Source organism: Heloderma suspectum, chromosome 3 (genome assembly GCF_057233095.1).
Source record: "Heloderma suspectum isolate Gila_16-S chromosome 3, 16-S_ref, whole genome shotgun sequence".
NCBI lineage: Eukaryota > Metazoa > Chordata > Lepidosauria > Squamata > Helodermatidae > Heloderma > Heloderma suspectum.
Genome location: NC_139460.1, coordinates 327,868,144 through 327,879,594, shown reverse-complemented (window position 1 = coordinate 327,879,594; position 11,451 = coordinate 327,868,144). Strand labels below are relative to the sequence as shown.

General features: G+C 50.8%; 1 protein-coding gene across 4 annotated transcripts in view; it reads right to left on the bottom strand.

Moving 5' to 3' along the window:
- Positions 1 to 853: 853 nt before the first annotated feature.
- Positions 854 to 11,451, bottom strand: part of IL1RAP (interleukin 1 receptor accessory protein) — an 89,707-nt gene continuing 79,109 nt past the window's right edge. For 2 of the 4 annotated variants that reach the window (XM_084847809.1, XM_084847810.1), the window contains one exon: positions 854 to 2,623. In XM_084847809.1, coding sequence (XP_084703935.1) covers positions 1,884 to 2,623 — 740 coding nt within the window. In that variant the 3' untranslated portion in view covers positions 854 to 1,883. Of the gene's footprint in view, positions 2,624 to 8,259; positions 11,186 to 11,451 lie in introns of those variants that run through there. The other 2 variants (XM_084847811.1, XM_084847812.1) reach the window with 1 other exon arrangement.

Here is an 11,451-nt window from a genome sequence, read left to right as displayed (position 1 = left end):
GCCTCGTGCCTTGGCTGCTTTTCTGCTGGAATAGACTGAATCTAGATGAATTGCCTGCTGCGTGCCAAGAGCAGAGGGTTGGGTTAGATTCGGGCCAGTTCACCCCATTTGACAAAGGTGTCATGTTTTCCCCCCAGAGGATTCAGAGAAGAAGTCAAAAATATATTCAAAGGTAGGCCAACGGCCAGGGATCCTGCAAGACTTTGGGGCTCCATGTGAAAAGCAACCAGGTGACAAACAGGGGAGTCATCTCAACCAGCAACTTAAGCTGTCCAGCTGCATCTGCAGTGACTGTCCCGCCTCAGAGGGACCCTAAGAGGTCTCTGGCTTCTTTTCCTCTACAGAGAGAGGCGCAGTCATCAGTCCTCTCTTCTCATTGGCTCTCTTTATGTTGGGAATAGCTGTACCCATTGAATTTGGCCAGTGCAGAGGGGGTGAATTTCAGTTGGGTCAGTGTTCGAGAAGAACTTACCAAAATCTGCAAATTTCTTCCTAAAAAGGGTGGAAAGAACTTGAGATGGGTAAAAAATTGAATGTAGGAGTAAGTGAAACTGACAGATGCAGCCATTCCTACACCTTGTTTACTCCTAAGGGAATGCAGAGGGGTGCGATGTGGCTTAGGCTTGGAATAAACTGAGTTTGTGGGGAGGTAGCTTGTCTTTTTCTCTTCTGAGTCTAACCAGGAGAGTTAGCTCATAGCCAACGCCACTCCCCTGCACACAAGCCTCTTGATGTGGCTTGCCCGCTGCTCCCCGCTCCCTGGCGAGGGGAGTATGGGGTGGGGGAGGACTTTCTGGAATGAAAGTGGGTCCTGCTGTTGCCAATGCCCCCAATGATGAACCGACACATGTCCAGGGGAGAACCAAGTTTAAGACACCATGCAATAAAGGCAGTCCTTGAGCAGAGATGCTTTTAAACCATTCACAGAAATGAAACTTTAATTTCAAACAACTTTGATGCAAATGTCTTGCCATTTTTTCTTCAAAAGTCCATCCACTTAAAAGGAAAAAAATGTGTTACTTTAATTATTTACCAAAATGTCTTTAGTATGGGAACAGTGCCAAAGCAAAAGTCTGAAATGTTTTCCCGAATGAACATCACCAACCCCCAGAATATTTTTATTTATTTATTTAAAATAAAAAACAGCATTTTTGGATTTCTTTGTCACTAAAATAATGGGTTGTGGGTTGCTGTTGTTTTCTTTTCTGATAGAGACCTTGCTTAATGCGAGACAACTTAATTTAAAGTAGAAATGCAAAAGAGGGTGCCATGGTCAGATGCTATCGGATAGGACGTATGCTGACAGTTCTCTGTGGTCCTTTAGCTGCAACTCAGACTTTCAGTGGTCTCTCATTCCTCTATAGCAGACTTCCTGAATCTGGTGCCCTCCAGATGGGTTGGACTGAAACTCCCATCATTGCCAGCCGGCATGGCCAAGTCCGACACATCTGGAGGGCACCAGCTTGTGGAAGGCTGCTCTGTGCAAGCTTCCTGATCTCCCGTGATATTATCCTGCTTTTGTGGAACTAGGCACCCTGCAAATGCCTCCTTAAGCTAATGCACCCCATCTACTGCAAGCGAGCTTACCTTCGCCAGTGACTGTTATGAAATGTACCTAATTTCAGGACAAGTGAAATATCTGCTTGCTTGGGTGGGGGGATCTGTTGCTCCAGGAAGTCCTATGGCGCCGGCAGTCCTACAACCTAGGGGAGTCTCCCATACGATCCCACCATCATGCTCAAGCAAACATGCCTCCCTATAAAGCACTGCATCATTCCATTGGCTCCCTTATTTCAAGAGCTTCTGGCTCTCCACTGGAGGGGAGACCATCTTGCCCTCCATCTAAAATCCAGGGGTTGTGAGAGGGATGTGCCAGCAGTCGGCTAGAGAACATAAAAGTCATTGTTGTTTGACAAGTCTGCATAATGGTGGAGGCTAAGGGTTGGCATGTGTGACGCCGGAGCCTGGGGCTTCTCCTCATTTGGGCGCCTGAGCACAGCTGTGGACTCTCCTGCGAGCGGCCTGAGGAGCTGTGTCTCCCGCTTGGTTTTGGCCACTGCGTGGCTGTGGCTGCCGGGTTTGTGGCTTTCATTGCAGTATGCCACGCAGCACCGGCAGGCCAGGAAAGGCTTGGCAGTGTGTTCTTTGGCCTTTAACCTGGGCAGCGGGGCAAGCCCTCTTTGAATGGGGATGCCTCCCAGCCTGGAGCTCTGCCCTTCAGCTGGCCCTTTCAAGCGGCCCCTCTTCTTCTGGACGTGGTCCAAGCTCACGTCGGAGTGCGAAGAGCAGCTTTCATTCCAAGCGGAACTCCCCGTGGCGCTCAAGCTCCGCAGCGGCAAGGCGAGGCGCAAAGCCTTCCAGAACTTGGAGCCTAGGCGCTTGGACGTTTCCCCCCTCCATGCCACAAAGGCAACGGATTCCTTCAGCTGCTGGATGTTGGGGTGGGCCCGCTGGAGCGGCCGGTATTCCACCACCACGAGTTTGGTGGCAATGTTTTTCTGACACAGGAGCCCCAGCTTGAATTCCAGCATGCTGACGCTTTTCTCCAGCAAATAGTCAGGACTCAGGACAACGATCATCTTCCGGCTCCTCTGGATGAAGTCAAAGATGGCTTCCATCATATCTACGGGGGAATACAGAGAAGGGCAATCAGAGACGGCTGAACAATCCCTCCCCCTCCCACCCCCCACGTCAAGGCCAGATAACACTCTTCATGCATCTCATGAGGTGGATTCTAGTCCACAAAGGCTTGTGCCCTGATTGATTTCTCCATCTTTAATGTGCCACCAGACGCCGTCTTTGTTGTGTCTACCGAATCCGTCAATGTGGAGGACGTCATGTTGTGCAGGGCAAGAAAGTGCAACCCCCAAAAGAGGACCCTATCTTGCATCACATTTGCATATACAAATTTATATGTACAGATGCAAATGTAGAAATAATAACTATAATTTAAACAGGAATAGAATGCCTCTCGCCATTGTGGGAAGCCTGTGACCAGGTGAGTTGTGTGTCTGTCTGCTCAGTCTGCTGTCCAGGTGCTGTGGATGGGCAGCTTCAAGGTCCAGCTCTTTTCTGGTGGCTCTTTACCTTTAAACTGGACTTGGCCTGGACAGTCCTTCCAACATAGGACACTTTCAAAATAGAGGACAGCCCTCTGTAAAGGAGGACACCTGTGGCACCCTAATGTTGTGGCTCTCAGTGCCCTGCAAAGGGGGCTGCAGAGTCTCTGGTGATGGTGGCCAAATCAGGAAACGGTTGTGGTCCACGCCTTTCTTTGTGGCACAAGGGACTGCCCAGGATTCGTGCTGCTGCTTCCTCTCCCTTAGTGGTGGTTGCGAAGCCATTCTGAAAACATGGAGCAGCCTTGTGCTCTGACAGATCCTCAGTCCGCCTCATCCAGTATTGTCTATGCTGACTGGAGTGGTTCTCTAGGGTCTCGCAAAGATGTTTTCCCCAGTCTGCTCCCTGAAGGTCTCTTTTTACTGGAGATTCTGGAACTTGGTGCATGCAAAGCCTGTGCTCTACCACTGAGCAGTGAGCCCCTCAGGCAAGGTCACACAAGGGCATGGCATTTCAGTGGGCCGCCTTGTCACACAGCTGCGGCTCTGTCTCCTTCCAGCTGTGGCGCCTCCTTGCCCCTGCCCTGCCCTGCCCCCAGCAGGGTCTGTTCAGACACACAGCACTCTTGTCTCCCGCTGGTTGTGGCACTAGGCCTTGCAGGGGAGGAGATGAATCTGTTCCAACTGTGCTCCACCCGACCGGATGTTCCTTCATCCATACCAAAGCAATGGAAAGCAAACCTATCCCTGCACACACAAAAACAGATGTCAAAGAGAAGGGTTCTAGCCTAGCTCTCCTTGACATGCTCATTCTCTGTGGGCAGGGGATTGACTGACTGACCGACTGATCGGTTGATTGATGGAGGAGCATGCCATCATATAAGTCTCTCCCTCCAGTCTGAAGTAGAGATGTATGAAAATTTCATCTCAGTTCACAAATCCCTCGAAAATGCCCTGTTCACAACCCTAAGCATGAATGGGAACACAGGTTCTCCAAATATATTCACAGGTTTCCGACCATGCAATCGTATTCGAAAAATGCCTTTAAGAATAAAAAGTGCACTTTCAAATGAATTAAAAAAAAAAAAAACCCACATGCATTTTCACACTTTAGTCAATATGGAAGAAGTGCACACTTTTGAAAAATACACACAGAAATGAACTTTTCCTATTCGAATGAGCCAAAAGCAGGTCAAAAACGAAAACAGAAGTGAGCCAAAAGGGCTCCAAAGTGATTCTCGGAGAACTGAGTCAAACTCAAAAATGGCTGCTTCTCCCATCCATAGTCCGAAGTGGCACAAGTCAGACATAGGTTGACTACACAGGATGGCCATGTGTCCTATCTTACAGAGGACAGCCCTCCATTTGAAGGGCTGTCAGGACGATTCTCTGTTTGAAGGTCTCTCTATATTGGAAGGGCCGCTCTGTCCAAGACAAAGAACCGTAAGAAGGGAGCGGAGCAGGGGCCTCGAGGGGCCCCATCAGTAGTGGGCACTGGGCAGCCCCATGGCTCACCGGGTCATGTTCTTCCCCACTAGGGGAGCTGCGATGAATTTCTATTTGAAATATAGCACTTTCTAAATTTGCTGCCATACATATTAATTAGGAACATTTGTTAGTAAACCTGTGTCCCCTTTTGTCCTCTTCTTTGGTGATGCATTGGTGGCTGCCTGTAACAGCTCATCTGCTGCTTGCGCAAACTCGGCCAGGAAAGAGTTGATGGCGCTGGGGCAGGGCTGGCCCCTGGCATTTTGCTGCTCGAGGGAATTTGGCTCCCTCACTCTTTCTTCCATGCACAGAAGCCAACCAGATGGGCAGTTCAACAGGGGGAACAGGATAGCCACCTCCACCACACCCAAGGGCAGCAGGCTAGCTTAGGGGGCTCCTGCCAGGCCATGAGGCACATGCACAGCCCAGCTCCCTGCCACTCCTTGTTCCAAAGGATCTGGCACCTGAGATGGTCACCTCACTCTGCCTCAGGGTAAGGCTGGCCCTGAGGTGCTTCTCTTCTCGCATGTTGCTCCTGGCGCCTGCCACAGCCTCACCTGCTTAGCCGCTCAAGCTGCCTTCCAGGATATCCAGAAGATCGACTGCAATCACTGCTTGGCTTGATCAGCTCTCACATGAGCCACTGACCATCTCTGCTCTCCTTCTCGCTCCCTTCACTTCTCTCTCACTCCCCCTCCTGTCCAGAGCCTATATTCCGAAAAGGCATGCAGTACGGCTAGGCTGGGGGCAGCTTCTGTTTCTAAGCCTTCTGCTGGCCACGTACCACTCAGTGGAAAAGCTTGTGGCAGTGACTCTCCCTGAGCTAAGACGGGGGAGATGCCATCCCATCCAGGGTTTCCCACCGAGACTGTAGATGTCAGGGAATTCAGAATCCGATGACAGTATTTCAAAATCTGTATTTTCATATTACTTGTTTAAAAAGAAGGAAAGTTTGGGCTTTGAGCAACGGTTGGAGATGGGCTGGTGGTTGCCCTTCTGCTATGAGGAAAGCTTACAAAGTCTGGGATTCATGTTTCCAAAAAAGGCAAGTGGGGCAGGGGAGACACATGATGGAGACATATGAAATTATGCTTGGTGTGGAGCAACTGGGTATCTCATGTTTCTCATAAAATTAGGACCGAAAGGGGTCATCCCATGAAGCTGATTGGTGGGAGAGTAAGGACAGATAGAAATGAAGGACACAGCACATGGTTAAACTACGGAAGTCAGTACTTGGATAGTTTTAAAAGGGGATTAGACAAATTCATGGGGGATATGTCTATTGATGGTTACTAGCCATGATGGCTATAGATTACCTCTGGTATCAGAGGCAGTGAGCCTATGTACACCAGTTGCTGGGGAACATGGGCAGGAGGGTGGTGTTGCACTCATGTCCTGCTTGTGTGCCTCCCAGAGGCAGCTGTTTCGCCACTGTAGGAAACCAAATACTGGGCTACCAGATGGGCCATTGGTCTGAGCCAGAGGGGACTTCTGATGTTCTTCTAAATCCAGAGTTCCATTTTAGATCACGCATAGAAGCATACAGGAGCTGAATACATTTCCATGGGTGTGTGGATGGACGGCAGCAGGCAGGGCTGGAAGGATGGGAGAAAGCAGTTGCTATTGCATCGGCCTGTAGTCACTCATCCCCCCCTTCCAGCTCTTATAGCTGCCTTAGAGAAGACTCTCCATCCGTACATTGGCTTCTACATCTGTTTGCTTGGCAGGGTTTTGACACAGCTCCTGAGGCATTAGTCCATCTGTGGCAGGGCTGTACCACTACAGACTGCAGCTCACGATGGAGTGACTCTGCCACCACATACATTTCCTGCACATAGACAACTAGCATATCAGGGAGAAGACTGTGCTAGAACCTTTCCCCCTAACACCCTAGCTCTTGATGTGCAGATTTATTTATGTAAAAAAATGGTTTTGCATGGAGGAGTGTTCAGTTGCTTGAGCCTCCATTGCTGTCTGAAGCAGCCTGGCCAGACACAGGGGGAGCAGCTTGGTGACAACTAGGCCTTAGTGCATCAGTCTTGCCACACTTGGGACCAGACAAGATTTTTTAGCAACATCAGACTGACCAGTGATTATTCTGGGTTTTGCTTTTCCCTGCCAAAATTGTGGCTTTCCTCGCTTGTCTACAATATGAAGCCTTTGATGTATCAGCACATCTTCCAGCATGAGTGCTCTCCGTGGGGCACACAAAGCCTTGGAGATCCTCCTTAGCTGATGTGTGGCAGGAAGCTGGGAAGAGCCCTCTACCTTTGGGCAGCAGGCTGGACTCCATGGTGCTTTGCTGTGCTTGGCCCCTAGGAATCTCTGCGGGTGCCTCGTGCGGCTCAGATGGAGAAACACAGCTCTGTCCTCGAGATGCGTGTGGCTGCCCAGGTATGCTAGCCCAACGGCCAATGCCAACACCAACAGCTATGGCGCTCCTTGAACCACTGCAAAGGGAAGGCAGAAGAGCCCTGATGCAGTTCCACCTTCTGAGGTAAATTGTGGGAGGTTTTGTTCTTTTCTGAGGCAAGTTTGCCAAGAGGCAACAAGATATTTCTGTGGCGTTTTGACTGGCCCTAAACAATTTGATATGGGTCGATGGGAAGCCAAGAGGTGGTTACTGAAGTGTTACTGTGTCTGGGTGCATGCTGTTGTTAAAACGATCCAATCTCTGGCTGCAATCCCATACCCACTTATCTGGCGCGAGCCCTCAGTCACACGGGCAACGTATCACAGAAGGCAGGGCTGCCTACGGAGAGATCCCATTTGCGCAAAATGAGGAGGGGCCCAGATCCACTGGGTCTTCCTGCCTGCAAGAAGCACCTGCTTTCCTTGGCTCCTTATGCAAGGTGGAGGGGAGGGTTGCAGGCCTACCATGATGGGCACTATTGGCCCAGTAAGTGGGCAAGCTGGACCAAGGACGCCTGAGGTAGTTACAGCCCCTGACTGCCATTTAAAACAGGGGTGGGCAATAACATCTGGGGAGGCGGGTGACCCTCCACCCAGCCCTCCATGGGCCGAATGACATCAAGAGTGCCGCCGTGCGCCGACGTCATTTGTTCCTCAGCCGATGCCCACTGGGAAAGGCCCATGCATAGCAAAGCTGCCCCTACAGATGGATCATCCACCTGCCATCTTGGCTGCGGGGGGGGGGGCTCTGTGAGCCCCCCTTTGTCTTATTGGGCAGAGAACATGGGGGAAATGAGGCTGACCTGGCCAGAGAAGGCAAAGGCAAGCAAAGCCGGCCGTGCACTTGTCTGGCCCGTGCTGGGCCTCTTGGCCGCGCTGGGGGAGTGGGCGTCGCTCATCCTGCAAATGCTGGATGAGAGTGCAGCCACTGCTTTACTGGGGGAACTCCTTGTTACCTGCAATCTTCTCCCAAAGCCCCAGGTAACCCCCAGGGCAGTGGGTGGGGTGTGGGGAGGGGGAAGGGCCCGCAGAGGAGCCCAGGCCTCTGCAGGCTGGATGGGCAGCCACCGTGGGCCGGATTAGGCCCAGGGGCCCACCCTTCATTTAAAACTAATGATTTAAGACCAACACATGCCCACAGAGGTGTGCTCTGACCCAGCTCCCATTCCTTTCCACGGGGTTCGTACAGGAAAGGTCCCAGGGCATGGTTTATGGCGGCCACTATTTTGGAGAAGGAATGAACAGTGGGATAAAACACACACATGCTGCATGAGAAATGGAGAAGGAACTGAAACACAGTAAGAGAAAATATCAAAACAAGCGTTTTATTGAAATTCAAAACAAAAAATTAAAATGTCTCGTCAGATAGTACAAGAAAATACATGAAGGGGGAGTGGAGTGGAGAGAAAACTGGTCCCATGTTGACCAAACAAACAAAAAGAGCATGAATCCATGACCTTGAGACAATGGTCAGTCTCAACTTCTGTACTGGCCCCCTTCGGAAGCACTGCTCCCCCATGTGCCATCAATGTGCGGGTGGGGCTGAGCCAGCTAGCCCCACCCCCCAAGTCACGCTTGCTGATTAGCTCCACCTGGGCATCTGCAGGCACAACTCAAACATCTGGAGGGAGAGAGCCTTCGCGCATGCAGGGCTTCCACATGACCCAACTGCATGCTCGGGATACAGTGCAGAAGCAACGCTTCTAAAGGGGGCGACTGTGTCTCGGTTAAGGAGAACAGAGACCTCAGCATTTGATGTGGGATGGTAAATGGCAGCAGGTGGGGCAGCAAGTTGAATGGCACTGGCAGAAACCAAGGACACCCAAGATGCTCAGATGCCTGCACCAGAGGGGCCAAGGCACCTCGTGGTGCTGCTGTCCTGCAGGCACACAAGTCCTTAAGAAAGTGGATGTACTCATCATAACATCAGAAGGTGTGTGGACTGGCGGGTAGCAGGCAGTGGACTGTGGATTAGGGTTAGACTTCATGGCCCAGGTTTAAATCTCTGGTCCATCCAAGGACACCGCACACATTATCCAGACATTACAGCTCAACCCACAAATTCCACTTGTGTATTTCCGCCCTACCCTTTGCGGCCTATGTCCTGGCATGCACACACTACTATTTTTCTATAGGGTGCTATTCAGACACTTATCTGGGGAGGGCGCAGTGTCCTTCCACTCTCAAGCTGGTTCATTTGCTGATCTGCCCATTGTACGGGCAACAGGTCAGAGCGATGTCATGGCCTGTTATCCCAGGTCAGTACAAACAGCCTAGGAGCTGCCTGTAGGCCTGTGAGCCTCGGTTTTATTCTCTAGACAGTGTAAATGGACTTGGCATAAGAAATAATATTGAACAGTAGAATAAAAATGAGATACCTCCAACATTTTGTACACTGCTTACCATGCTCTAGAATAGAAGGCAAGTGAAAGCTTTGGGGCTTTGGAGCGGTACACAGCACCTCCCTCCCCAGCCTGGGGGCAGGGGAGGGCAAGGAGGAGCGATGTTCAATGTGCAACAATACTGCTAGGAACCTTGTATCAAGCCCCACCACCATGACTCCTGCTCATCCACACCACGTGGAGGTGGGCAACTGGGGTGGGGGCCAATGGCATCACTCAGGAAGCTGGATTTGGTCCAGGACCCTCTACGAGCACCCAAGCACACAAGGGGATTGAAAGGTGCTTTCTGAGTTGCATCCTTCACCTCCCCAAGGACTGCCCACACCTGTCCACTACCCCAGAAACATCTTACGAGTGCATTTGCACCATAGTTAATGGGTACCAATGCAAAGGGCCTGGCTCAACAAAAGGAGTGGAGGAAAGCTCTTCAAAAAGGTTCTTTCCAGCTGTCTTAAATCTGATGAGCAACTGGTAGCTTTGCCGGCATCTCAGCCTCATCGCTTTGCAGTAATAAACTACCATTCCTTGCCAAGTGAAGTCCCTGAGTGTCTTCTCTGCGTAAGGGTTGGGTGTGAATGGAATGGCAGGATCTCATGGGGTGACCCCTTGGGAATGAAGAACAGTATGAAGAGCTGGATTGATGACTGAGGACAGGGTGGAACAAAATGCGGGGAGTGGAATTCTAGAGATTTCGTAATGGGTCAACTCCCCTGAGCTTGATTCAGAAATGGACCTGAAATTACCAACACTTTTGGAGAACACATGAAAAGGACAAAAAAAAATCCCACTTTTTTTCTTCATCTTGAGTATTCTAGATTGGCTTGTAATACTGCATGCACTGCATCCATTTGCTTCAGCTACATCTACTGTTTGTCAATCTTCTGGACACTTAAGTGCTGCTCAGATGCTCTATTCTTTGAACATTGCTCACAACACAGATGTCCCCCCCATGGTTCCAACCCCCATCAGAACAACTTTTTGCCTACTTTCATTTTGGGATTATGGTGAGCACAAATAACCCCTACTTTGCAGCATGGGGTTGGAAGTGGAGTGGCTGGCTCCCAGTTCTGTTTTGGGTTCAGAGGAAGCCCTAACCTGACCCAAGAGAGTGAAAAAATATCACAGTGGATCTCATAGAGGAGGCCTGCTTGCCAGGTAGGGCTCTGGATCTCCTACACCCAAGTGGGCGTGCAAGACCTCATGCCCCCAGCAGCTCCCTCCTTCCTGGAAGGTCACCTGCTCCTCGCTGAGTAGACATGTTGGCTTTGTGGGTGGATTACCAATGTGGGGCACAACACAGGGAAATGCACACATTGTGCCTGAGAAACAAGGCCAGGCAAGCCGTGCTCAGATCTAGGGGAGGGGAGGCAGGTGTGTCTTCCAGTGCTCAAGCTGGAATCCCTTCATTCCAGCCGTTTCTCTTCCTAGCCCTGGCCTGGCCTCCAAGACTCCCCCTTCCTCAGATATTTCTCAGAGAAGGCAACGAGACATCATGTTCATCCATAGAGCCCCTGGATCTGTTCTTCACAGGCAACTCCACCAGCAGCTGCTTCCAGAACCTTCCCCTAGGGTAAGCCGACTTCTCGCCCTTCCATTTAATGACAGTGAGGGCAGCCTTGGCCTGCCGGAGTTCTTTGACCTTGCTCTTCTTGATGGCTTTGTACTGGACAAGGATCACCTTGATAGTGCCCCTGGAAGCCATGTTCTCAAGGCCAGCCTTGAGCTCCAGCAGAGCCTGCGTGCCCTGAAGGACATAGTTTGGGCTCAGCACAACCAAGAGGCGGCGGCTTCTCTGGATGAAGCTCAGCGTCTCATCCGTGACAACTGGGAGAGAAAATACACCAAGCAGATTAGGGACGATCCGGCGACAAGCCTCAAATAACTGAGCAAGGGCCAACCTTTGGAAAGAGGTCCATGAATCTGGCAGAGCATTCCATTATCAGGAATTCTCATCTTTTACCTTTTCCATTTTCTAGCCCTTAAGACTGCAAAAAATACGCTTGGTGAAATCAGAAGCCAGGAGCTGGACTGGGCAAGGTTAGTTAGGGTGCTGGGCTGTGGTCTCCTAAATAACTCTTTTCACCCCAGCA